General features: G+C 46.1%; 8 protein-coding genes across 8 annotated transcripts; 3 read left to right on the forward strand and 5 right to left on the reverse strand.

Annotated features, from left to right (window-relative positions):
• Nucleotides 1-25: 25 nt before the first annotated feature.
• HO133_004526 (uncharacterized protein) lies at nt 26-3661 on the forward strand (the record flags this gene model as incomplete). Its single annotated transcript, XM_037295443.1, has 3 exons — nt 26-1879; nt 1950-3282; nt 3336-3661. 3 exons carry the CDS (start codon nt 26-28, stop codon nt 3659-3661), a joined length of 3513 nt encoding a protein of 1170 aa, XP_037157444.1.
• An 857-nt stretch (nt 3662-4518) lies between these two features.
• On the reverse strand, nt 4519-5906 carry HO133_004527 (uncharacterized protein; the record flags this gene model as incomplete). The annotated part of the gene is made up of 5 exons (XM_037295444.1): nt 4519-4529; nt 4576-4737; nt 5073-5265; nt 5668-5695; nt 5833-5906. 5 exons carry the CDS (start codon nt 5904-5906, stop codon nt 4519-4521), a joined length of 468 nt encoding a protein of 155 aa, XP_037157445.1.
• A 682-nt stretch (nt 5907-6588) lies between these two features.
• Nucleotides 6589-7036, reverse strand: HO133_004528 (uncharacterized protein; the record flags this gene model as incomplete). The annotated part of the gene is made up of 3 exons (XM_037295445.1): nt 6589-6651; nt 6750-6807; nt 6882-7036. 3 exons carry the CDS (start codon nt 7034-7036, stop codon nt 6589-6591), a joined length of 276 nt encoding a protein of 91 aa, XP_037157446.1.
• A 456-nt stretch (nt 7037-7492) lies between these two features.
• Nucleotides 7493-10962, forward strand: HO133_004529 (uncharacterized protein; the record flags this gene model as incomplete). The annotated part of the gene is made up of 4 exons (XM_037295446.1): nt 7493-7534; nt 7612-7836; nt 7887-10255; nt 10311-10962. 4 exons carry the CDS (start codon nt 7493-7495, stop codon nt 10960-10962), a joined length of 3288 nt encoding a protein of 1095 aa, XP_037157447.1.
• A 378-nt stretch (nt 10963-11340) lies between these two features.
• Nucleotides 11341-12656, reverse strand: HO133_004530 (uncharacterized protein; the record flags this gene model as incomplete). The annotated part of the gene is made up of 2 exons (XM_037295447.1): nt 11341-11857; nt 11923-12656. 2 exons carry the CDS (start codon nt 12654-12656, stop codon nt 11341-11343), a joined length of 1251 nt encoding a protein of 416 aa, XP_037157448.1.
• A 4796-nt stretch (nt 12657-17452) lies between these two features.
• HO133_004531 (uncharacterized protein) lies at nt 17453-18101 on the forward strand (the record flags this gene model as incomplete). The annotated part of the gene is made up of 3 exons (XM_037295448.1): nt 17453-17579; nt 17634-17865; nt 17930-18101. The coding sequence occupies 3 exons, from the start codon at nt 17453-17455 to the stop codon at nt 18099-18101; spliced, it is 531 nt and encodes a 176-aa protein (XP_037157449.1).
• A 332-nt stretch (nt 18102-18433) lies between these two features.
• Nucleotides 18434-20914, reverse strand: HO133_004532 (uncharacterized protein; the record flags this gene model as incomplete). The annotated part of the gene is made up of 1 exon (XM_037295449.1): nt 18434-20914. One exon carries the CDS (start codon nt 20912-20914, stop codon nt 18434-18436), a length of 2481 nt encoding a protein of 826 aa, XP_037157450.1.
• Nucleotides 20915-21396: 482 nt separating this feature from the next.
• On the reverse strand, nt 21397-22289 carry HO133_004533 (uncharacterized protein; the record flags this gene model as incomplete). Its single annotated transcript, XM_037295450.1, has 5 exons — nt 21397-21576; nt 21637-21725; nt 21842-21972; nt 22059-22081; nt 22161-22289. 5 exons carry the CDS (start codon nt 22287-22289, stop codon nt 21397-21399), a joined length of 552 nt encoding a protein of 183 aa, XP_037157451.1.
• Between the last annotated feature and the right edge of the window lie 728 nt (nt 22290-23017).

The raw sequence follows: 23017 nt of genomic DNA on the forward strand, positions 1-23017 counted from the left end.
GTTAGTCCTTACCCAATCCAGCACCATGGATTCTGTCGAGGATACGCCCGCAAAGAGGAGGAAGTTGGCCAAGGGCGACGCCTCGAGGAGTCAAACATACGACTCTCAAAACGACAGTGGCGATGATATCTTCGCGGACTACGAGACAGTCGCCACGGTCCCTTTAGCAGCAAAGCCCATTCCCACCTCACAAAATACAGCCGACATAATCTCTTTGCCCCCCATGTACGTCACACAGCCGACGCAGATAGTCCGCAAAGCTACCCCTGTGCAAGAAATCAATGGCCGGAAGCCTTCCATTGTTCAGGTGGCAGCTTCTTCGCCCGCACGAAATATATCTCCCAGTCCTGCTACAAGCAAACATTTTGCACGGGGGAGACTTGCGAGTAGTATGGCACCCGCTGGAACCGCATTTCAACCTCCGAAGGGTGTAACAAAAGCTCCTGCGGCCACTATCGTGGACATTAGCGACGATGAGCCTTTTCTCCGAGGCGCCTCATCTGATGATGAGTCGGAGTCAAGACGCAGAGGAGATATCAAGCCTTCCACCTTCACGCATTCGGGCCAAAAACATGGCTCAAAGGCTACGAAGCCTGGCGGTAGCTTCAAGGATATTTTGTCGAACTCCTTCTACAAACCTCTCGACAGTACCGAAAAGCCTAATTCTCAAGGGTCAACGCTCTCAGGGTCAGTGTATGATCAGCGAAATCGAAATGAAAAACAGACTACGTCTCGTATCAGCACTTCCTTGAAACGATCGGCCGACATCATGGCAAATGCGTATGGGGCCACCAGTAGAGCACCCAAGCAAGTCAAACAGACAGGTCCGGCAAAGGCTCTGCCAGCCACCGAACTCGACATTGATGACATAGAGGATTATCAATTGCGATCTAAGATTAGTCGTATGCGGCAAATTCTTCCTCACCATGGGGTACGGGCGTGCAAAGGTGCCTTGGAGCGAAAAAAGTACAATTTTGATGATGCTATGGAACTTCTAGCATCTCAAGAGACTCGTACGACGCAAATTTATCATGCAAGCTCAGATGGCGAAGATCCACTATCCAGTCAAGTAGCTCCAAAAAAAGCTCCGGCCAAGCAACAAATCAAGGCCCCAAATCTGAAAATTCAAGATAAATGGACCGCTACACAAGCACGCAGTATTCAAGATTCCCCTCCCCTCGTAGCTACCTCACCTGCCGCTGTTGCACCAAAGCCTAGACGACGGCTTGTCCGGGGTCGAAAACAGCAGTCATCCCCGGTCGCAGTACTAAAGCAGCCGTCTCCTGTTTCGTCCTCAAGAAATGCTACACCCAATCCAGATGACTCCGATTCAGGTGTGGGAACCGGCATTGATTCTGAGCTGGATCACAGGGTTCTCAATTTCTTTAATACATGTTTGATTCCCGATCTCGTTGATCTAGCTGGTGTTACATCAGACGTTGCATCTGTACTCCTATCTCAGAGGCCCTTTGAGTCGTTGGACGATATTCGTCAAGTGTCAAGTGATATTCCAGGGAAAACAAAGACTAAGAGAAAGACGGCACGCAAACCATTTGGGGACAAGATCGTTGACAAATGCTTGAACATGTGGACAGGCTACGAGGCTATCGATGAGCTTGTCAAACGATGCGAGGAGTTGGCAAAGCCGGTGAAAGAAGACATGAAAGGCTGGGGTGTCAATGTATTTGGTGCAGCAACGGAGGGTGAACTTGAGATCGTCAGCTTTGAGCCGGATATTTCTCCTCGAGACTCTGCTATCGGCACGCCGAACAGCATCGTAGTTTCGGATGAAGAAGGGGATTTTAGGAAGACTCGAAGGAATGCGTTCTTTCCACAGCCTTCGATTATGGCAAAAGGTATACAGCTTAAGGATTATCAGGTGCGTCCGTTCCAAGATTGTTCGCTCCCGTTAAGTTCGCCAAAGGGAAGGCTGACTGTGTATCTACCAGGTGGTGGGAGTCAATTGGCTTTCTCTGTTGTTCGAGCGGAAACTATCCTGTATTCTGGCCGATGATATGGGGCTGGGGAAAACATGTCAAGTGGTAGCTTTCCTTGCTCATTTGCTTGAGAAGGGGATCAAGGGCCCTCATTTGGTCGTTGTTCCGGGCTCTACACTGGAGAATTGGTTACGAGAGTTCTCGGTGTTTTGCCCTAAGCTCCATGTCATGCCATACTACGCCGGCCAGAATGAGCGACCCGGGATTCAGACCCAAATCTTGGACAATTTAGACACTCTCAATATCGTCGTCACGACATACACATTAGCCAAGACAAAGGACGATAACAAATTCCTCCGGAAGCTGAAACCTGTAGTCTGCGTATACGATGAGGGTCATCTTCTGAAGAACAGCAAATCGGCGGGCTATGAAGCCCTTATGAGGATTCCAACACACTTCCGTTTGCTTCTGACAGGGACACCTTTACAAAACAATCTCCGGGAGCTTGCCTCCCTGCTGGGGTTCATTCTGCCTTCAGTCTTCAGCGAGCATCATGAGGATCTTGAAGCCATATTTAGTCATAAAGCCAAGACCACTGACGATTCCCACGCGGCATTACTATCAAACCAACGCATTGCTCGGGCGAAGTCCATGATGACGCCGTTTGTGTTAAGGCGGAAAAAGCACCAGGTCTTGAAGCATCTTCCGGCGAAAATCCGAAGGGTCGAGTATTGCGAACTGTCCAAATCCCAATCTGAGACATATGCGATGGAAAAGGCTCGAGCACTTCGGGTCGTCACAGCGAGGGCCGCTGGTGAAAAAACTGGTAACGAGACCGCTAACATCATGATGGCTCTGCGAAAAGCATCCATTCACCCATTACTGTTTCGTCGGCTCTACGACGATAGTATTATTGCAAAGATGTCCAAAGCATGTCTAGGAGAGCAGGAGTACGAGCATTCCAACGTTGAATTTGTTTACGAAGACATGGAAGTCATGACGGACATGGAACTTCACCGATTTTGTGAGCATCATCCCCGGACTATGACCAGATTCCTTCTTCAAGACAATCCATGGATGGATTCCGGGAAGGTCAGCAAGCTGGCTTCACTCCTCCGAACATTTAAACAGAATGGAGACAGGGTCCTCGTTTTCTCACAGTTTGTCATGGTCTTGGATATCCTCGAAGCCGTCATGGAAACCTTGGCAATGCAATTCTTCCGACTTGACGGGTCAACTCCCATGGAACAACGTCAAGACATGATCGATCAATTCCACGAAGAGGAAGACATTACGGTTTTTCTCCTTTCAACAGGCGCGGGAGGCGCAGGTATCAACCTTGCTTGTAAGCTGATCTCGGGGATGGTTCGCTTGAAATGAATACTGACTTTGGGAAAGGTGCCAATAAAGTCGTCATATTCGACTCGTCATTTAACCCTCAAAGTGATCAGCAAGCGGAGAACAGAGCCCATCGTGTCGGCCAAACTAGGGAAGTCGAGGTAGTTAGACTAGTGACAAAGAATACGATCGAGGAACAGATCCATGCTTTAGGCGAAACGAAATTGGCTCTTGATGATCGTGTGGCTGGAGTCGTTGCCGACGAAGTGGATGGCAAGAAAGCCGGGATCGCCGCCGAGAAGCAAGGAGCAAAGATAGTGGAAGAGATGATGTTAGGAAAAATGGAAGAGGAGTTGAAGGTCGGGGGCGAGACGTTGGATATCTGATTGAGCAGCACAGCAGGTGACAGGAGTCCCTCAGGGTAAACCTCAATGTGAGATTGCAACGTGTACTCGCTCGAATATTGCGGCGTTGTTAATGCTTCAGCCGTCGTACCTAAAGAGAAATAGCTGCTCATGGATGATGTCTCGCTTTGGGTCAGGGTTCAAGATATCCTCTTCGGCGCTTCGAACACAATGGAAGACGACTTAAGACAGCTATCGAAGACAGATCATAGCATGCTGGTGCTATTGTAGCACCTTCTCATTGTTCCAAGGGGTTACCTGTGTGGAGCACGACCCTCTGAAAGAGGGACGTATCACAACGTGACATCCGAGGCCACCCTAACCCAAGCTCCTGAAAGATGTAGGGTATGTTACCCCTAGTCGTATTGAGTGGTACTCATGTTTCGACATGAACCCAAAATGTTACTCTGCAGATACTGTCATTGCCAGGAAGCTCAGGCTATCTACGACACGAGCCTCTTGAATCTTGGCATTCATATTCACTAGTATAATGGACAGTTACAACTCCAAAGTAGTTGACTATGCTACCAAGAAATTGTAAGACTTATTACACGTTGACATGAAGAGTTTTCTGCACCGAAAAAAATCAATACTAGTACACAAGGCGGTCAATTGAGTGAAGAGGCTTACGCCGCCGATTACACGAAATTGCGACGACGCTGTAGTGCGAAATCTTCAATGGCTATAGAGAGCTATCAGAGCTTCATTTACAGTCTTGAGAAGCCTCCCCTCCCCCACGGCTTTTCTCCTTCTGTTGCTCTTCATTTCCGTTATCCTCGGCGGCAGCGCCCCTTGCTACAGCTGCATCAGCGTCTGTAGCTATCGTCCGCTCCTGATCGTCATTTGACGCCTTGAAAATGTTAGTCGAGGACGTGTTCGACAATGTTGCTGAATACTTTCCTCGGCCTTCTCTGTCGAAGACTGGCCGGTCGACACGGAAGAATCTTTCTCGTCCGAAGCTGACCCAGGCTTCTGCCCGTTGTGATCGCGATCGACGTGACCTAGATCACGATCTGGGTCCACAACATTGCGGACCAGCTGTTTGAGATTCTTTACTTCTGTGAGAGAGAAGCACAGGGTTAGCTAGAGTGATACATGTACCTTCACCTGGAGGGTTTAGAAGGCTCAGTGCTTAGGGATTCTCGAATAGCGTGAAAGAAATAGAAGTTTTGGCGGGCAAAAAGGACGGATACCGATCGTATTGACGATGGGCACGAACGTCAAAGGATAAGGCTTGTCTTATGGATTTCAAGAAGAAAGAGAGTACCCTCCAGCCCAACCCCCCCCCCCCCCCAAAAGCTGAAGAAGAGACACGATTGAAAGGGGGAGAGGCACTGGGCACTGATCACGTAGAACTAACGAAGAGGACAGATAGAATCGTTTGAGGACGTACCGGGAAAACCGCCTTCAGCTCTTCGATCCCAGAGTCGAGCCGTTTGGGTAGTAGGAGGTTGTCCATTGAGAGCTTCTTGATTTGACTGTGTAGATGCGTAGATGATATCTATGGTGAAAACACCACCCGTTGCGGGAATGAGCGAGACTTCGCCCAGGGATGTGGAGAACGTCGAGAGAAGTTCTTGGGCGAACTAAACAAAGTGAGCACGAGTAAGAGTTAGGATGAGCATGTAAATTTTGAGAGTCATCAAATTTGAGAATTGGGCGGCATTTTTTCCGCAGCATCAAATTGCATAGTTACGCGTAGCGGAGCAAACCCTTTCAAAAATATTTCTGACAGTAGAATCCGAGGTACCATGTTCTTGGAAGAAGAGACCTGTACAACATGATAACTTTGACGTTCGAAATAGGAGAGAAAAAGCCTGTGGTTGCTGGCACTTTTTACCTGGAAGGAATACAATTAAATCCCAAGGTGTTTGATATTATGCTGCCACTCCGGGAACAAGTCGCGAATCAAGTAAGTATGGAGGAAGAGACTCCCAAGTTCGAAAGCAAGATACTCGATGACTGCAAAGAACGGGCATCTGACGTACGTATGCCGCACGAAGCATCCATTTGCATCTATATAATTTCGGAGTCAGCATAGCTCTCTATTAGGATCATATCTGAGTCGTAGGAAACGCTCTGGAATGTTTAACTCCAAGACGCTGTACGGGTCAGGGAGCAACGGCATTATGGCTCGGAAAAGAAAACTTAACTGAGTACAAAATCTGATCGTAATGCGAGGTAAATGCACAGGGGCTAGGGATTCTGCCTCAGGCGCAGATTCCATATTGGACAATTGCTCGTGTGAAAAGACAATTGACAGGGAGGTACTCTATACCTTCAACATCAAGTGGTGAGTGTGAATGTGAGTAGTTGCTTCTTGCTAAGTTTTGATCACGTCATACTACGACTTGCAACTTTACAACATTTACGAGCTCCAAAGTCTTCGTTGCCGTTACATTTATCAGGCTTGCTATCTACAAAAGGCTCAGGCTCAGGCTCAACGATGGTTCGCCGTAGATATCGACATGTGGTACATGTGCGCTTTGCTCCACCACCGAAACCAGCCATTAGCACGTATTATAGGCTGCGAGGACATAGACACATAAGAAACCTTTGCTGTTACACGAAAACCACCATCCATACAAAGAAAGCAAGGAGCATGCTGGCCCGGGTCAGTAGATGTCATATCCACCGTCATCCTGCTGGTACCAAGTTGCGTTGGAGAATGGACGTTTCGGTGCCAAGGCAAATGCGACCCCTCCGTAAGACAAAGATGTGACGGCCACCAAACGACTGATTCCATCCTGATTTTGCTTTTTCCTATGCCCATGCTTAATGTGAGGCGCCCAGTGAGAATTGGTCCGTTGTGCGACGGATTGTCGAAGTCGAGGTGTGGGAAGAGAAAATGGTATCGAGAACAGATGCGAAATAACCGTAGAACGCCAGGTCGAGCAAAGAAGCCAGCTTCACATGATCGTGCAACAGCCTTTTGATTGTTGTGGTGCATATGGATCTTCGCGCTTGTCGACCTGAAGATAGCCGAGTGACGTTAGCGAGTCAAATTATCCCAAGAGTCGCGAATGGTCAACGCGCCATTGACGACAGCATGGTGTTGATTTGTACTCACCGAGCCCCACATGGAGGGAACCATGAAATCCTTTGTGTTTGTGCAGTATTGTATTAATCTGGGGTGAGAGATTATGATTAGTTTTGCTGACGACCACACTCTGTCGCAAAAGGAAAGGAAGGCATCACTCACGACATTGAGGCTTCTGACACCTTGATCCGGGGTCGCTCCAAGTCTTCTCTCAGCCGCGAGTTGAGCTCATTCAGGCGACGGAGCTTCAGATCTGCCATGGATTGCTTCTTGTTCTTGACGTCTCCCCCAGCGCGGATCTCGTAAGCCGTTGGCATCTTGTCAATTGAGGCGCTTGCCCGGGCGCAGCTTCAAGATATAAGAGAGAATCGGGTGCGATAAATGTAGCTGATGATTGATAATGATACTGAGCGTCGCCTTGATGATTTTCTTCTTTGCACAGAGATGGCTGCTTCTTCTTCTTCTTCTTTTTCCTCTTCTTCTTCTTTTTCTTCTTCTTCTTCTTCTTCTCACACGGGTGAATGGTGACACTGAAATTTGCGGTAGTCAGTGGGTGCGCCAATTGGATGCCTCCAAGGCTCATGCCTATGGGCACTACTTAGTCACTAGCGGGCCGCTAAAGTCCTCCACACAAAATCTGATCTTGCCGAGCGTGCCTTGCAAACGGTCAGACTTCAGCATCATCATCATCATCATCGAACGGCATATACACATCTTTCTTGACTGCCTAACAGATTGCACTTCTGTCAAGCACTCAAGAGAGGCCGCCCAAGATGCCTCCTCCACCGCATACGAAACCCGAGAATGTGCTCAAGGTATGGATCCGCGCGCTCCTTTCCGCCGTCCAAGCTGCACTCGATGTGATGGATGGCTAATATATTGTGAACACCAGCGAGCACAAGAACTCATCGCTGTCGAGCAGTCTCCAGCTGCTCTCACTATCTTACACGAACATGTCACGTCTAAAAGATCCAGAAATAGCCCAATCACTTCTCTTGAACCTGTAATGATACAGTTCGTTGAGCTCTGTGTAGACCTCAAGAAAGGCAAATTAGCGAAAGATGGACTCTACCAATACAAGAACACTGCACAAAACACGAATGTTGGCACGATTGAGGTAAGTTGATTCGCAACATGTCATTCGGAGCTGATTAAGATCGCATCCAGCTCGTCCTCAAAAAGTTCATTGAACTCGCAGAGGCCAAGGTCACGGAAGCTCAAGCAAAAGCAGATGAGGTCCAGTCGATCCTTGAGCCTATCGCTTCCGGTGCGAACGTGGAGGATCTCGAGGCTATAGAGACACCAGAGTCAATACTACTATCCACTGTCTCAGGCGAGCAATCCAGAGACCGAACAGACAGAGCGATCGTTACACCATGGCTGAAATTTCTGTGGGAGACCTACCGTACTGTGTTGGAGATTCTGAAGAACAATGCGCGACTGGAAGTCATGTATCAGTCTACAGCTATGCTGGCATTTACGTTTTGTCAGCATTTCGCCCGCAAGACAGAGTTCAGAAGACTGTGCGAGCTACTACGAAATCATGTCCAGAATGCGGCCAAATACCAGTCACAGATGCATGCGATCAATCTGAGCGACCCTGATACCTTGCAGCGTCATCTCGACACTCGTTTCCAGCAACTTAACGTTGCTGTAGAGCTCGAACTATGGCAAGAAGCTTTCCGCAGCGTGGAGGACATTCACACGCTCCTCAGCTTGAGCAAACGCCCAGCGAAGAACATCATGATGGCGAACTACTATGAGAAGCTTACTCGAATATTCCTCGTCAGCGAGAATTATTTGTTCCATGCTGCTTCCTGGAGTAGATACTACAATCTCCTTCGTCAATCTGCGAACACGGTCGCTTCGGGCCAAAGTCTGAAGAAAGACAACCCTGCAGTAACGGAAGCGGATATGAGCAGGGCGGCGTCATTCGTCCTACTCTCGGCACTTTCAATCCCCGTCATAAGCACGTCTCGTTCCCGTGGAGCTCTCATTGACGTTGATGAGGCTCGCAAAAACAAGAACAACCGCCTTACCAACCTGCTTGGAATGTCTCACGCGCCAACTAGGGCTGTTCTTTTCAAGGACGCTATGAGCAAAGGACTCCTGAAGCGCGCCAAATCAGAAATCCGGGAGCTGTATCAGATCCTCGAGGTCGACTTTCACCCTCTATCTATCTGTAAAAAGATATCGCCTATCCTCGCACAAATTGGCGCAGATCCCGAAATGGAGAAATATGTGCTGCCTTTACAGCAAGTCATATTGACGAGGTTGTTCCAGCAGTTGTCGCAGGTCTATGAGTCTGTGGAACTGAGCTATGTGCACCAGCTCGCCCAATTTCCCGAACCCTTCCAGATAACCGCTGCCTCCATCGAGAAGTTCATCATGAACGGATGCAAGAAAGGCGACCTGGCAATCCGGATCGATCATGCTACTGGCGTTCTTACCTTCGACTCGGATGTCTTCTCGTCCGCAAAAGCTCTTCACCCTGGGAGCGGCTCTGGCTCCGCAGAGAGTGAGACAAGTTCCGTTCAACGGTTGCAGCGCACCCCAGCGGAAATCGTTCGCTCCCAGCTCACTCGCTTAGCAAAGACACTCTATGTCACCTGTCAATACGTTGATCCCGAGTATAACGAGGCTCGGCAACAGGCTAAGGCTGCAGCACTCTCGAGAGCGCAAGCCGGTGCCGAACAAGAACACCAGGATACTTTGGCAAGACGAGCCATCATAGAGAAGAAGAAGGAGCTGGCCTCTGACGCGCTCCAGAAGAAGCAGAAGGAGGAAGAGACGCGGAAGCGGATCGTTGCTCAACAGCGCCAGGAAGCCGAGGCTTTGCGATTAGCTGAAGAGCACAAGGAGCGCGAACGTAAACGTATGAAGGATGAACAAGATCGCATTCGCCGGGAGAATAATGAGAAAGAGCTCAGTGACCTTGTAAAGAAAGGCATCAACATCGGAGATGTCGATGTGAAAGATCTCGATAGCAATCAACTTCGGCTTCTGAGGATCTCTCAACTTGAGAAGGAAAAGAACGATCTTTTCAAGAATCTTAGAGTCACCGGAAAGCGAATCGATCACTTGGAGCGCGCCTTTAGGAAGGAGGAGATCAAGCTTTTGCCAAAAGACTACGAGGCACAACGTGAACGTGACGTTGCTGCTTATGAGCAATCGAAAGCAGAGACGTTGAAGGAGTCGGAGCGAAAGCACAGGGAGGACGTGTCGCTCAAGCATCGGCTTAGTCGGCTGCTGCCAGTTTATGAACAGTTCCACAAGGACCTCAAGGAGCGTCGTCATGATGAATTTGAAAAGCGGAGGAAGGCAGCGGATCGAGAATTCCAGAATGCCGTAGACAAGCGAAAGCGTGAAGCGCGTGAACGAAAAGCTCGCGAACAGAGGGAACATGAGGAGGCTGAGCGGCGAGCTCAGGAGGAAGAGGAGAAGATTGCCCGAGAAGCCGAGGAAAAGGCAGCTGCCGAAGAAGAGAAGAAGCGTCTATTGGCAGAGGCTAGGGCGAAGAGAGAAGCGGAACGAAGGTAAGCTCTGAATCTTCCTTACCCAGCTCGTGACGCATGCTAACATCGTTTTCAGAGAACTTGACGATAAAGCTGCCATTCAACGCCAGAAAGAAGAGGCGGCAGAAGCTAAGATTAAAGCTCTGAGAAGCGGTGCACGTCTTCCAGAACGCCCAACGCCTATCCGACCTGCCGAACCAGCACGCACCGAATCTTCCGAGCGGCCATCAGGGCCTCCAAAGCTTGCCCTTGCCGGTAGCAAACCCACGTGGAGAGACAGGGAAGCCGCGCGCAAACAAGCAGAAGCTGCAGGAGGTGCCCCTCAACCTGCCGCTCCACCGACAGATATTGCCACCGAGGAAGTTCAATTGCCGAAGAAGACTGGTGGATATGTGCCACCAGCCCGTCGTCCAGGCGACACTGCTCCTCGTGGCCGGAGTGATGCAGCACCATCCCCTGCTCCTCGAGACGAAATTTCTGGCGCACAGCCACCTCCAAAATGGCGCCCTGGTGGTCCGCGTGATGGATTAGGGCGCGATGGTTCGCCCGCTGACAGACCTACACCCAGGTTCTTAGATGGGTTGAGGGGTGCTCCAGGTAGGGATTTGAGTCCTGCTGACGGTGGGAGACCTGTTTCCTCATCTGGAACAGCGAGGACAGAGAGTCCAGCCAATGAAAAGCCTGCACCTGGGAAGTATGTGCCCATGCATCTGAGAAACAAGGGGTGAGTAGTTGGGGTCATTCCGAGATCAGAATTGTAGTGGCAAGGGGAGGTAGTCGCTTTTTCTCGAGCTGTGATTTATTAGACTGTACAATTGGCTCAATGCACCCTCGTTCAACAACAGTGTCATAATTATTCGGATCTTTTTGGCGTACATTGCTGGTGCTAGTAATTGAAGAATATTCTCGGCGATGTTTGAGTGTGATTGGTATTGTTCTTCCGCCCACAGACGAAAACGGGAATGGCTATAGCAAGAACTTCCAACTTTTTACATGGTGTTTCCACAACTTCATCTACTTGGTATCTTAAAGTCAATTCATACAGGATGGTATCAACGCTTCGCTTCCCATGCTTGGACGCTACCACTACCCTTTCGTCCCAGCCATCATGCAGCAGCAACCTCTACTCCGGCCATCCCACCAGCCAACCTCTTTCTCCAGGATGCACACACCTCCTCAAACCCGCCCACTACCTCTCCACAAACTCTGGCGCACTCTCTCCCTGCCAACCGGGCCTCCCAGTTCCCTTTTTCCACCCAGTGAATGCCCGTCTCTCTCGCTTCCGTCTCTCTTCGCATCTCGATCACTAGTTCTCTGGCCGCTCGTAACCTTCGCGATGCCAGGGATGTGGTTTGACGCATCATGTGCAATGTGTCGCTGAGGTAAGTGAGAATGGATGTAAGATCCGCCGTCGAGGCGTGCAGATTGCGAAGAGACGCGAGTGTAGGAGACGTAGGTGTAGGGAGGGCAAGAACAAGGGAGGTTAAGAGCGGGAGCAGGTCATCAATGAACCCGGGGTCCGGAGGAGCAGAGAGTGGAGAGACTAGGGGATGCGTCAAGGTTAACAGCGTGCGCGTTTGATGGGAGAGGTGTGTTGTTAGAGCTGTGTGGGCTGTGATGAGGCTAAACAAAGACGAACGAGGGTCAGCAATACGGTCCAGTCTTATCGGGCCTAAGATAGCACGAACCGTGCTGCGCCGTCTTCGACGCCAGCTTGGGAACCCAAGTCTTTGAGGGAGTCGGTCACGCGTTGTACGATCTCATCTGTATCGCTACCATTGGCTTCGGTACCTCGGCGTGCGAGATTTTCCACAGCGGCCAGGCGAGCTTCGAGAGAAGCAGAGATGCTATGCGTGCCATCCAGATCGCTATCATCGCCGTAGTCTGACCCGTCATACTGCGAGTTTTCCCGTGTGGGTCTAGAGCGTAGTGACTGTTTTGCAGGGCTCAGAGCGCGGTCGGATGTAGCTTGTCGGACTGGCGGTATAGAGGTAGCATGCCCCTTTTGATAACCATTCCTAAACATTGGACGCTCGTTTTCTTTCAAATGATCATGGTGGATTGCTTCTGCTTCGTCGTAAAGGCCTTCCGATACTTCGTCTCCAAGCTCCCGCGCATTCTCGTCCTCTTCCTCGAAGGCTTCCGCCAGTTCGTCTGCGAGATTTCCGAGGCCGTTCGCACTTCCTGGGTCTACCAGATCGTCCAAGCCATTAGAGGACTCGAAATACCCGCTCCTGTTGTGGGAGGAGATTTGCTGGGGGGTCGACGGAGACGCTACCGAGCAATGAGATGATTTTCGGCTATTGGAAGGTCGAATGGAGGAACAGGCATAGCTTTGCGGAGAGGCAGATATGAAAGGTAGATGGATAGCAATACTTGAGGACTTGCGACGCCGTGTTGGCGTTGGAGGGGAAGATGGCATCGGCGTATGCTGGGCTCTGGGGCCACTGCAAGCAAGGCCAAGGGTATTTATTGTTCACTGCAAGCTATGTATGTAGTTGACGGTTACGAAGGGCATCTCGTGCAGATGGAGATATGTAAATGTCTAGTCTTTCTGATTTTATTGGTTGAGGCTATTATTCAATGTATTGCTGGATGGAATGATGGAGCACTGTGAGTGTTGGAGAATAAGTAGCAAAGCGGCGGTATGAAAGTTCCTAAGTTCCTAAATTCCTAAGTTCTTGAAGCAATGGAGATGGATGTGATAGATTAATAGGGGCTATCAAAGTTACTTCTACTTCTTCTAGTTAAAAATGCAATAAGCTACTAGTTCTTTGATAGCACCCTAATCATTTCTACTTATAGATAGTAACTATTTCTTCTTCTTCTTATTAGGGCCCGTTTGGCTACCACCTAAAATCCACATTTTCAAGAATATTTTCAACATTTTCGTCTCATACAATTTAGTACTTTATTTGGTAACCACATTTTCGTCCTAAATGCTTATAAAGCATGAAATGTATATGAAATGTATAAGGGTTATTTCACATTTCTGAAAACTTGGGGTAAGATAAGTTTTCATCCGAAATATACGCTATAGATAAGCTATATCGCTGAATTTAAGGTTATAATTATTATAAATAATTATATATATTATAGCTATAATCGATAATAATAGTTAGCTAGCTAAAAAAGCTACTATTATTACTATTTTAATTACTATATAGTACTATTTATATTATTTTAATAAGACTCTACAATATACTTCTATTCTTTCTAGTTATATATACGTATAATCGCTTCTTAAAGAAGGATACTCTATGAATATTTAAAAGACTTTTTATATATCTTTATATACTCTGGATAAGCTTTAAAATTGACTCTTTAATTACACGTATTTAACTTTATTTTATATTATTAAAATAGTAGAGAAAGTCGCTATCTTTATTGCGGTAATAGGCTATAATCTTAATAATAATAGATTATATAATTATTTTCAATACTTAGACGAGATTATTAGTCGATATTATTATAAGATCTTAAAGGTTATATATATTCTATATCAGCATTTTATTTAATTACCTAAAGTATCTTATTCTATTTTAGCAAAAATCTCGTCTAGCTCTAAATTTACGCCTTATTTCGATAATTATCTAGATGCATTAGACGGTATATATATCGCTATTTATATATTTGCAATAGAGTATATATTATAGCGAAATAGAAAGGATACTCTTATTTAAAACGTTTTAGTCGTATATAATTTTAATATACTATTTTATTATATATTATCTAGCTGAGAAGACTTTATACATAACGCCTTAGTATTAAGAGATATTACTTCTAATTATAACTTTTCTATTTTAGCGGATAAGTACTATCTCGTCGACGCTAGGTATTCTAATTATAATTAGCTACTAATTTCTTATGTGAATATACGATATTATCTAAAGGAATAATAATAGACTATAATAAAGCCCGAGAATATAAAGAAACTATTTAATCTACGTTACTCTTAATTACGAAATATTATTAAAAGAATATTTAATATACTTAAACGGCGATTTAAATCTATTAAGAATTTTATAGAGTTTAATATTTCTACTTAGATAGTAAACTAGTATATCTTAATTATAATATATAACTTTATTACGTTATATCGCTCTCTTAATAATATTAACTCGAATATATAGCTAGCTAGCGAGCCTAATAGTAACTCTACTAGTAATTTAAATTTATTAAAGAATAAATACTCTACGATTACTAAAATAAATAAAAAAAGAGATGAAATCGCCGAAGTAATATAAAAGGATTATTAAGAGTATATTTCTTAAAGAATAATTGCGGAAATATGTATATAAGAAGTCTTATTAATAAGAGAGGCTTCGATATATAAGATTTAAATACAGTAGTATTCAGCTAATTCACTTTAATATACTTAATATATTCTTCTATCTACTTACGCGCCTCTATTATTTATCTTTATAATTAATTTTTTCTAATATTATTAAGTATTATAATATATATAAAGGTCTTATTATAATCTAGAAATATATTTACGACTTTTATATAGTTATTATTATTAATAGAATTAAAGTCTTTACTTAGTAGAGCTATAGCTTTTTTAATAATAACTTACGATATTTCTTTAATTTGCTATATTTCCTCCTATTACCTTTATAATATATCTCTTTCTCTTTATTCCGTAGATCTTTATAATAAACCTTCTACTCCTTTAATAATAAAGTCTATAAACTATTCGCCTATCTTCTTAAGACGCTTAATCGATAATATAGATATTACTATTACGAAGCTCGTATGTCTCTTTTTCGCTATAATTTATAGTATATCGATATCGAATATAATGTTTATATCGATAGCTTGTAAAGTGTTTTTCTAAATATCTTTCTAAGTATTAATATATAGAGATAGAGAAATTGTTTCGAGAGTGGAATCGATGGAAAGATTAAGAGGTATTATATGGTTTTCTGTTGCTATTCGCCTAATAAAGTAAGTATCGAACTCTTTAATATATAGAAGAGGAGTCTAACGAAGCTCTTTTATAAGCTTGTTCTTCTAGAAAATATTAGCGAAGAACTATTAATAAGACGATTTTCTTATATCTTGATTTAGGCTTTCTATTAATCGTTATCGATTATATAAAGTATAATTTTCTTATTAAAGTTCTAGCTATTTAATTTATAGCGAAGATAATAATAGAGAGTTTATTTAGTCTTATATGAAGTTATTTTCTTCTATATCTAACCTTACTTAATTTACTATCTCGTAATTATTATAATCTATATAATAGCTAATATATATATTTATACCTCCGATTTAAAGCCTATATCTAAGCGTTTACCGTTCTTATATTATTGTTTTATTTTACGATATAATTCAGCCTTTATAATAGTAATTTATTTGAGAATTTCACTAACCTATTATAGTCTATTCACTTAAGCTGATATTTCTTTTAATACTTTATAATTAATAAGAGGATTATTAAGAGCTTTTGCTATAGTAGCTATATTAATAAGAGATAATAGAGGTAGTAGACTATCTATATTAAAGACTAATAGATATCTACTATACGAATCTTACTGCGAAGAAAGATCTTAATAATATTTAGCGTCTAGCTAAATTAGTCGAAATGTGATTATTAAATGAAACCGTGTATATAATCTATATATATTAAAAATCTACTAGCCTCGTTTTGAAGCCTACATTTTTGAAATTAGTGTGATTGAGTTGAAATGTATGAAAAATGTGGATTTTAGATGGTAGCCAAACGGGCCCTTAAATAGCCTCGTAATAGTAGTATCGTGTTAACTACATTCGATATAGGGCCTTGACGGATAAAAACGGTCCGAGAACGATTCTCAACAGTGGCCTATGGCCACATAAAACACCTCTCAAAGCCATTACAACGATTATACCTCACCGCAGTCATTATAGGGATCCGTCTCTGAGTCAGACGGGCTGAAATCGCTGCTGTCTAAAGCATTAGTCATCTCCTTAGTAAGTAGATAGCTGATGCAGGCGTCTATCAAGGCGCGTTTAGGCTTCTTTCTGGCTATGACGCCTGTAAGATCAGGCTTGGCAGGAGATGGCGTGTTATATATATAGAAGGCTACTCTAGAACGTGTAATAGAATACGCAATAAGTAGCTTATGGAATTGAATAGCAGGTCCGGAGTTGCTATTCAAAAGTCGTTTTTTTTCTACTTATCATAGGGCTGAAATAGGGCTGCAGGGGTAAATAAGTGACTTATTTCATAAGTAGAAGTAACTTTGATAGCCCCTATTAGACTTAATCGTGTCTACCCCCATTTGCGCCCTACCCCCATTTGCGCCCATATCAAATCCGATAAATCCGACATAGATAGCTACCACTACCATGGCTACCACTACTCGTACAATCCAGAAGTGAGTTCTTTGATAGAGCGAGGACACCAATAAATCCTTCCACTTAGCCGAATATCGGTTAATCTATTGGTGTCCTTACTCTATCAAAGAACTCACTTCTGGATTATACGAGTACTACCACTTTTACTCTATTCAAATAGTTTACTATCATAGTCTATCATAATGGCTAATGCTACGGTACTATAGTCGCCGTCTATAGGCCTGATATAGTAGACGCTGGAATTATCGGATTTAAAATGGGCGCAAATGGGGGTAGACACGATTAGACACGATTACAGGAGAGGAGGACAAGACAAAAGAGAGGGACTGTGAGTAGAGTGAATTGGAAAAAAGCTCCAAGTGAAGATCGGGAAGCTTGGAAGGGAGTAGAGACTAGAGAGTAGCGCCCGCTGTCATTGTCTTTCAGGTAAGGTAAGGTACCTAAGACGTATCTTAAGTAATGTTAATAATTAATAATACATCGCGGATCACTAGGAATTACCTTAGAGGCACCTTAAAAAAAAGGATGACTTGACAGCAAGACCTCGGCCATATTACGGTATAATACTCTAGCTCAGGCTAATGTAAGCTAAGCTAAGGTAAGCCTGAAGCACTGAGGTACCTTACCTACTCATTACCCCCATGCATTATAAGTCTACTTAAGTACGTACTTACCACATATAAAGATATATCTTTGCACCCTTTTTCTTTACTTGTCGTCTTCTTCTTCTTCTTCTTCTTCTTCTTCTCCCCCTTCTCCCTTTCTTTTTCCCTTTCCCTTTCCTTGTCCTGTTTTCCTTCCCCTTCCCCTTCCTCTTCCTCTTCCTCTGCCATGACTTCTCTCCGCGCCTTTCAGCCACAAGACCTGCTCAAAATGAATCTCACAAATCTTGACCCTCTCACGGAGAACTATAACGTCGACTTCTACATGCACTACCTCACCAAATGGCCTTCGCTTTTCACAGTGGCGGAAGACCAACACGGCAACATCACAGGGTACAGTGAGTATCCCGTGCGCTGTTTCTGCAATCCAATCCGACTAAAGGCAAACTCAGTGATGGGCAAAGTCGAGGAAGACCCCGCGTGGAGACAATTCACAGAACACTACCTACCATGGCACGGTCACGTCACTGCGCTCACAGTTGCTCCACAACATAGAAGATCAGGCCTTGCTCAAAGCCTGACCAAGGCTTTAGAGCGTGGATGCGAAGAGCAGAAGGCATGGTTCGTAGATCTTTTCGTCCGGGAAGGGAACAAGACGGCCGTTGGCTTGTACCAAGGTCTAGGGTATGAAGAGCCTCGACTTTGTCCTTGAGCCCAAGCACGATCGCTGAAGGAGTTCTACCAACAGATATAGTGTCTTTCGGCGCGTAGTAGACTATTATAACGACGATCCCACCGGTCGAAAAGCGGGGGAGGATGCGTTTGATATGCGGAAGCCCTTGAGCAGGGATAAAAAGTTGAAACATATCAGGAAGAAGGGGGAGAATTTTAGAGTGGAACCCGACGACCTGTATCATTGATGGTGTTATGAGCCGAGGACGCCACCGCACGGGAGTCTGATTGTTTGGAAGCTTGATTCTGGGGAACACGAGAAACATTTCATGAATTGGACTGAGAGCTACCTTATGTCTGTAGACAATACGAAGCTTTCATGTTTTAGAAGTACAGCACTTCGACGACGCTCGTAGAGGCTTGGTGGGATAGGTAGTACTACGCGTCTCCAGCCGATGAAAGAAATTGGGAAAAGCAGTACTACGCTCATGCCTCGTAATCAAACCAACTTTGCTACGCAAACAGTCCCAGCGAAACCATTACTTAAGCCCTTGCCTGCCAATCCACACTCAGAGATCAGTCACGCCATTGTCCTCCAATGCTCTTGCCGATCCTTCTTCTTCAGCGTAGCCTCAATCACCAAATCTTCCGCCCCATCAAAAGTAACAGTGACCTGGATCTTCTTGATGCCCTTGCCCCTTCCTTTGAATTCTTGACGTACAGGCCCATGTTGGTCACTCCTGTGCACACTAGCCGGCAACGAATCTGTCCAAATTCCCGAATCCTTCGGAGACAAATTGACCACCTTCGATCGAAGTTGGTGAGAGGGGTTGGGACTGGCAGCGAACTGCTGTGCTGGTCTCGCAATACTGGAACTCGATGAGCCTTGCTCGGCTTTATTATCGGCGTGTAGTTTCGTTGAATCTGCATGTGACGAGGTGTATGGCTGCATGCGAGAGTGCTCCTTTACCTTTGGCCATTGAGGTTGGAGTGACGGGAGAACGTCGCCTGATATGGGTGACTCAAAGCTTGCGTCCATGGATCCTGATTGTGAGAGTACCCTTGGCTGCGTGCCAAACGGACCTGTCCTTGTTGGGCTTTGCGCGTGTCTAATCACGTCTTTGACGACCGCATGCGGATTTCTTGATAGCCACTCCTCCGTAATTTTTAAGCTAGCGGCATCAGAATCTTGCGGGCGCTCTGGAGCCCTTCGAGTTTGCTCGAGAGATTGCCACTCGCTCATTTCTTGTGGAGATGCCATAAGCTGAAGGGAGGGCTGGCTGGATGCTTTTTGATAAGGCGTTATAGCATCCATAGCCTGTTGATCTATTGGACCTTGATTTGGAAGAATCTTTGTCCACGGAGCGTTCCCATCCTCCTCGTGTCCATCTTCAATAAGCGTGTGTGACTTGCTGATGCCTCGTAAGGGCTCGATTTTGGTAAGAGTATGATCGTGCTGAGCGGCCCGGGTGGATCTTGAGGACCTATCGGTGCCACGGCCTCCTCTCGATGAATCTTGAACCACTGGTTGCTTGTCTACCAGGGCCACCTTGTACCAGGGGAACTTTCTAAAAAATGATGTCGATCTTGAGGCAGATCGCCTGGAATTACTAGTGTTCGAGCTGGAGCGGCGCGAGCCCACAACTGTCTCCGGAGCTGCGGGATCCTGGCGAAGCTGTTCATCTCTGAGCATAGTTAGGTCAAAGCCTGACTTCGGTGTTGAGCCTTCACGAGGTGGCGGCAATTTCGTTGACTCGTGGTCCCGCTCGCTGCTGCGATGATCCCATGTATAACTTGGCCAAATGGTTGGGGAGGCTTCTTGCTGAATCTCGCTGCGATTACTTGCGGAGCTGCTGACATGGTGTAAAGTCCATGCTCGTCGCGTTTCTGTAGGGGTTGCAACTTCAGTCTTCAGGTAATGTACTCCGGAATCTGAACTTGATCGTTGGGTAGGATTTCCTGCAGGACTGCATTTCGGTTGTCGTTGCCTTCGCTTTTGTGAACCACCGAGGTACACAGACGGGCTAGGCTTCTTCTGATTCACGTGAGGTGGAGTGTCTTGCCTGGTCGAATGCCGCGATTCGCTCCGCGCTTCGGCAGCCGAGACTGAAACAGACCCGCTGTACGATGGCACCTTCTTAAGACGAGGCATCTCGCTCAAGGAGTCACTTCTGCTGTTATTTCTTGAATTGCGAATGTGGAATTTGGATTCAGTGGTGTGAGGTGCAAACTCGTCATCGTGGTAAACCTTACCAAACGTGTCAGCTGCCACCCAGCCTCGCTCGACCATAGAACCCAGCTTATCGGCGATGCTTCCTCGCGGCTTTAAAGCTTGCTCATGACTGTAGTCATTGTTACGATCCTCGGTCTGCGGGAGACCATGCCAAATGGCCCGAGGTTCGACCAGGTCTGTTTGGATGGGATGGGGACTCAAGATGGCCTCTTCGGAAGGCCATGTGTTTTTCACAGGCTCATTGTCGACTTGATCAACTCCTGATAGTGGACCGTGCGGAGTATTTGGCGCTGTGATACGGTCCTTATTCCTCTGGGCACGGGGAGATGATATAGTATCCGTGAATAGCTTTGGAGATGGATTTTCTGCAGCTCTGCCCCCAGTATATGGCCTGCTTAGCGTAGTTGGTTCAACGCAGGATTGATACTCATGCGGTTGAAAGAAGGACGTGACATTTGAAGACCTATTCGTTCCTCCAGACGCACTGACAAGATGCCGATGGTCTTTCGAAAAAAAATCCGTGTGAAAGCGCTTGACCGTGCCGGTGCCCGGCATATCCGTGCCCGTCAATACCGGCTTAAGCGCCAAGGGAGGCCTCGATGGACTGCGTGGTTTGTAGATATGGAGCCTTCGGGGCGGGCATGGGGTAATTGGGGAATGCGAGCGAGTCACGATCTGTGCCTGATTTGAGAAGCCTTGCAGGGCTCGGATGCGAGCAGCAACGAAGCCTTCTTGAACAATAGGCCCTGTTGACTCACAGTACGGCGAGTGATTACGTACGATTGATCTGCTGGACGCTGGCGTCTTGGGTGTCCGTTCCTTCATCATGATAGAAGAGTGGCGCGTGCTGAAGGATGTTATTGGAAAACGGCTGTTATGTCTAGCAATGTATTTTAATGAATGACTGTGGAGAGTGACAATAAGTGGGCAGCAGTTCCATTGTTTTTGAGCATGTAACCAGAATCCCCGGGTTCAAAATCAAAGAGGTTGCGGGCTTGCTTCCTCGAGCTAATGAAATTAGAAAGAGCTATCGGCTTTATCCACAATTCCAAGGAAAGCAAGCACATGAATGACTTTACAGGAGTGAAAAGCATACGGCCGTAGGGTGAGCGGTGAAGAGAAAGATAGGAAGCCGCCAAATCGGAGCAGGAAGACCGCGGATGAAAGGAATGGGTATTTTGGAATTCGAGATATCGAGGACACAAAGATGGCAGCAAATCGCAAGCAGACTACCAGACCAAAAATCCAGCAGTAAATTCGACATTCGTCTTCCATATGAGTACAAAAACGCATCAGGTATACAGCACTTTTTACTTTAGTGACGCTTGCAAACCCTCTAAGACCTGCGCATGACTATCAGAACAGCCGTTGCCGTGGGTATGAGTGAATAAATATCTTACTTCTAACTCTATTTTGGCCTCTGCAATGTCCTGCTCACTCCCGCTCCCTCCAGCTATCTTTTGAGCTTCAGTAATTTGAGATCGAACAGCCTATCATGAAGAAGTTGTCAGCACAGTTAAAATCAGATCAAATCACTGAAAAAACCTTACGTCGGAACTGAAGTCTTCCAAGGGAAACCCTTCCACGGCGTTGATGCTGAGCTGAGAGCCTGGCTGCACAATAGCGAACCCTCCAGACACTGCCGACATCACATTTGTCAGTGCATTTCTCGCGACCTCGCAACCTCGCAGTTCTCCCGATTCTCGTGGCACGGACGCAAGTCTCCATCCATGTCCCATCCTGAAGGTTACTTACAGAAAAATTGCTTGCTTCCACCGCTTTCTTCAATTATCTCGACGAGTCCGGGCTTCAATTGCTCGATGGAAGGCACGTGGTTGGCTAGCACACCCATCTCTCCGGACTCCGCAGGTATGTTGACTTGCACCCTGAGCATGCGCCCTGGGTCAGCTCAAGCCTTGGTTTATGTGACGGGGAAGGACTCCTGAGGAGTGACGGCGGTGGGGCAACGCACACATCCGTAGACTTGTATATTGACTACCCGAACGATGGAATGTCAGCTATGGATATCTCGCGAATATGATCTACGACAATCGCTCGGTTTGGGAGCACACACCTGATGGGGAAGGGCGAGGGTGAGCTTTATCTTGTCTGACACGGGGTCCGCGTAACCTCTTCGCTGGAGGGGTAAGCGGAAGGCTAATGGGCGAATGCGAGTGGCGGCTTGAGCTACACGTAAAGACATGTCGATTTTTCTTTCGGATGGATTCCACTCCGTAGTTTACACTTCGGAAATGGGGAGTAGATACTAGATAATTGAAAGTACCTTAGTGCTTCACAAATTCGAGCGAGCGCGGCTACGAGTAGCAGCGGCTATCTATAAGCCTAAGTAAGGTAAGGTTACAAGGTACTTACCTAAGTAAGTATAGGATAAGCTTGGCGCAGCTCCTCCCGTAACGTAAAGTAAAGTAGGTCGTAGAGTACTTTACTTTATCGATTGCACCATGCATCGTCCTCAAAATATGGTATCACTGACAAATCGATCTGTCAAGCTCTTGCTGACATCTTTTACTACATTACTAACACCGGTAATCGTCACCATCAGAGCTCGGAGCATTTGGTGGGCCATCAGCTGGGAGTTCAGAAAATGCCTCAGACAAAATATGCATTGGCCAATCAGATATTGTCATGATGGTAGCTACGTACTTCGTGCTCTGCTTAACTCAATTGCCTTTTGTTCTGAAGGGTAAATTCACGGCTCTGATCAAGCAAATGTCCCATACATTAGCTTTCTCACACCGTGAGATTCATGAATAGGTAGTCTGGCAGATGCATCCTATCCTCTGCCACGGCATCATGCAGGCCGAAAAATGTTTCGGGGGTAATGTGGGGAAACCAAGGCACTAATTAAGTTAAGACAACTAGACAACTATTCCCGCGGCTGAAACTCCAGTGATGTTGGTGGGAGAGTGC

The sequence above is a fragment of the Letharia lupina genome, assembly GCF_014066315.1.
Source record: "Letharia lupina isolate WasteWater1 chromosome Unknown contig_2, whole genome shotgun sequence".
Lineage (NCBI taxonomy): Eukaryota > Fungi > Ascomycota > Lecanoromycetes > Lecanorales > Parmeliaceae > Letharia > Letharia lupina.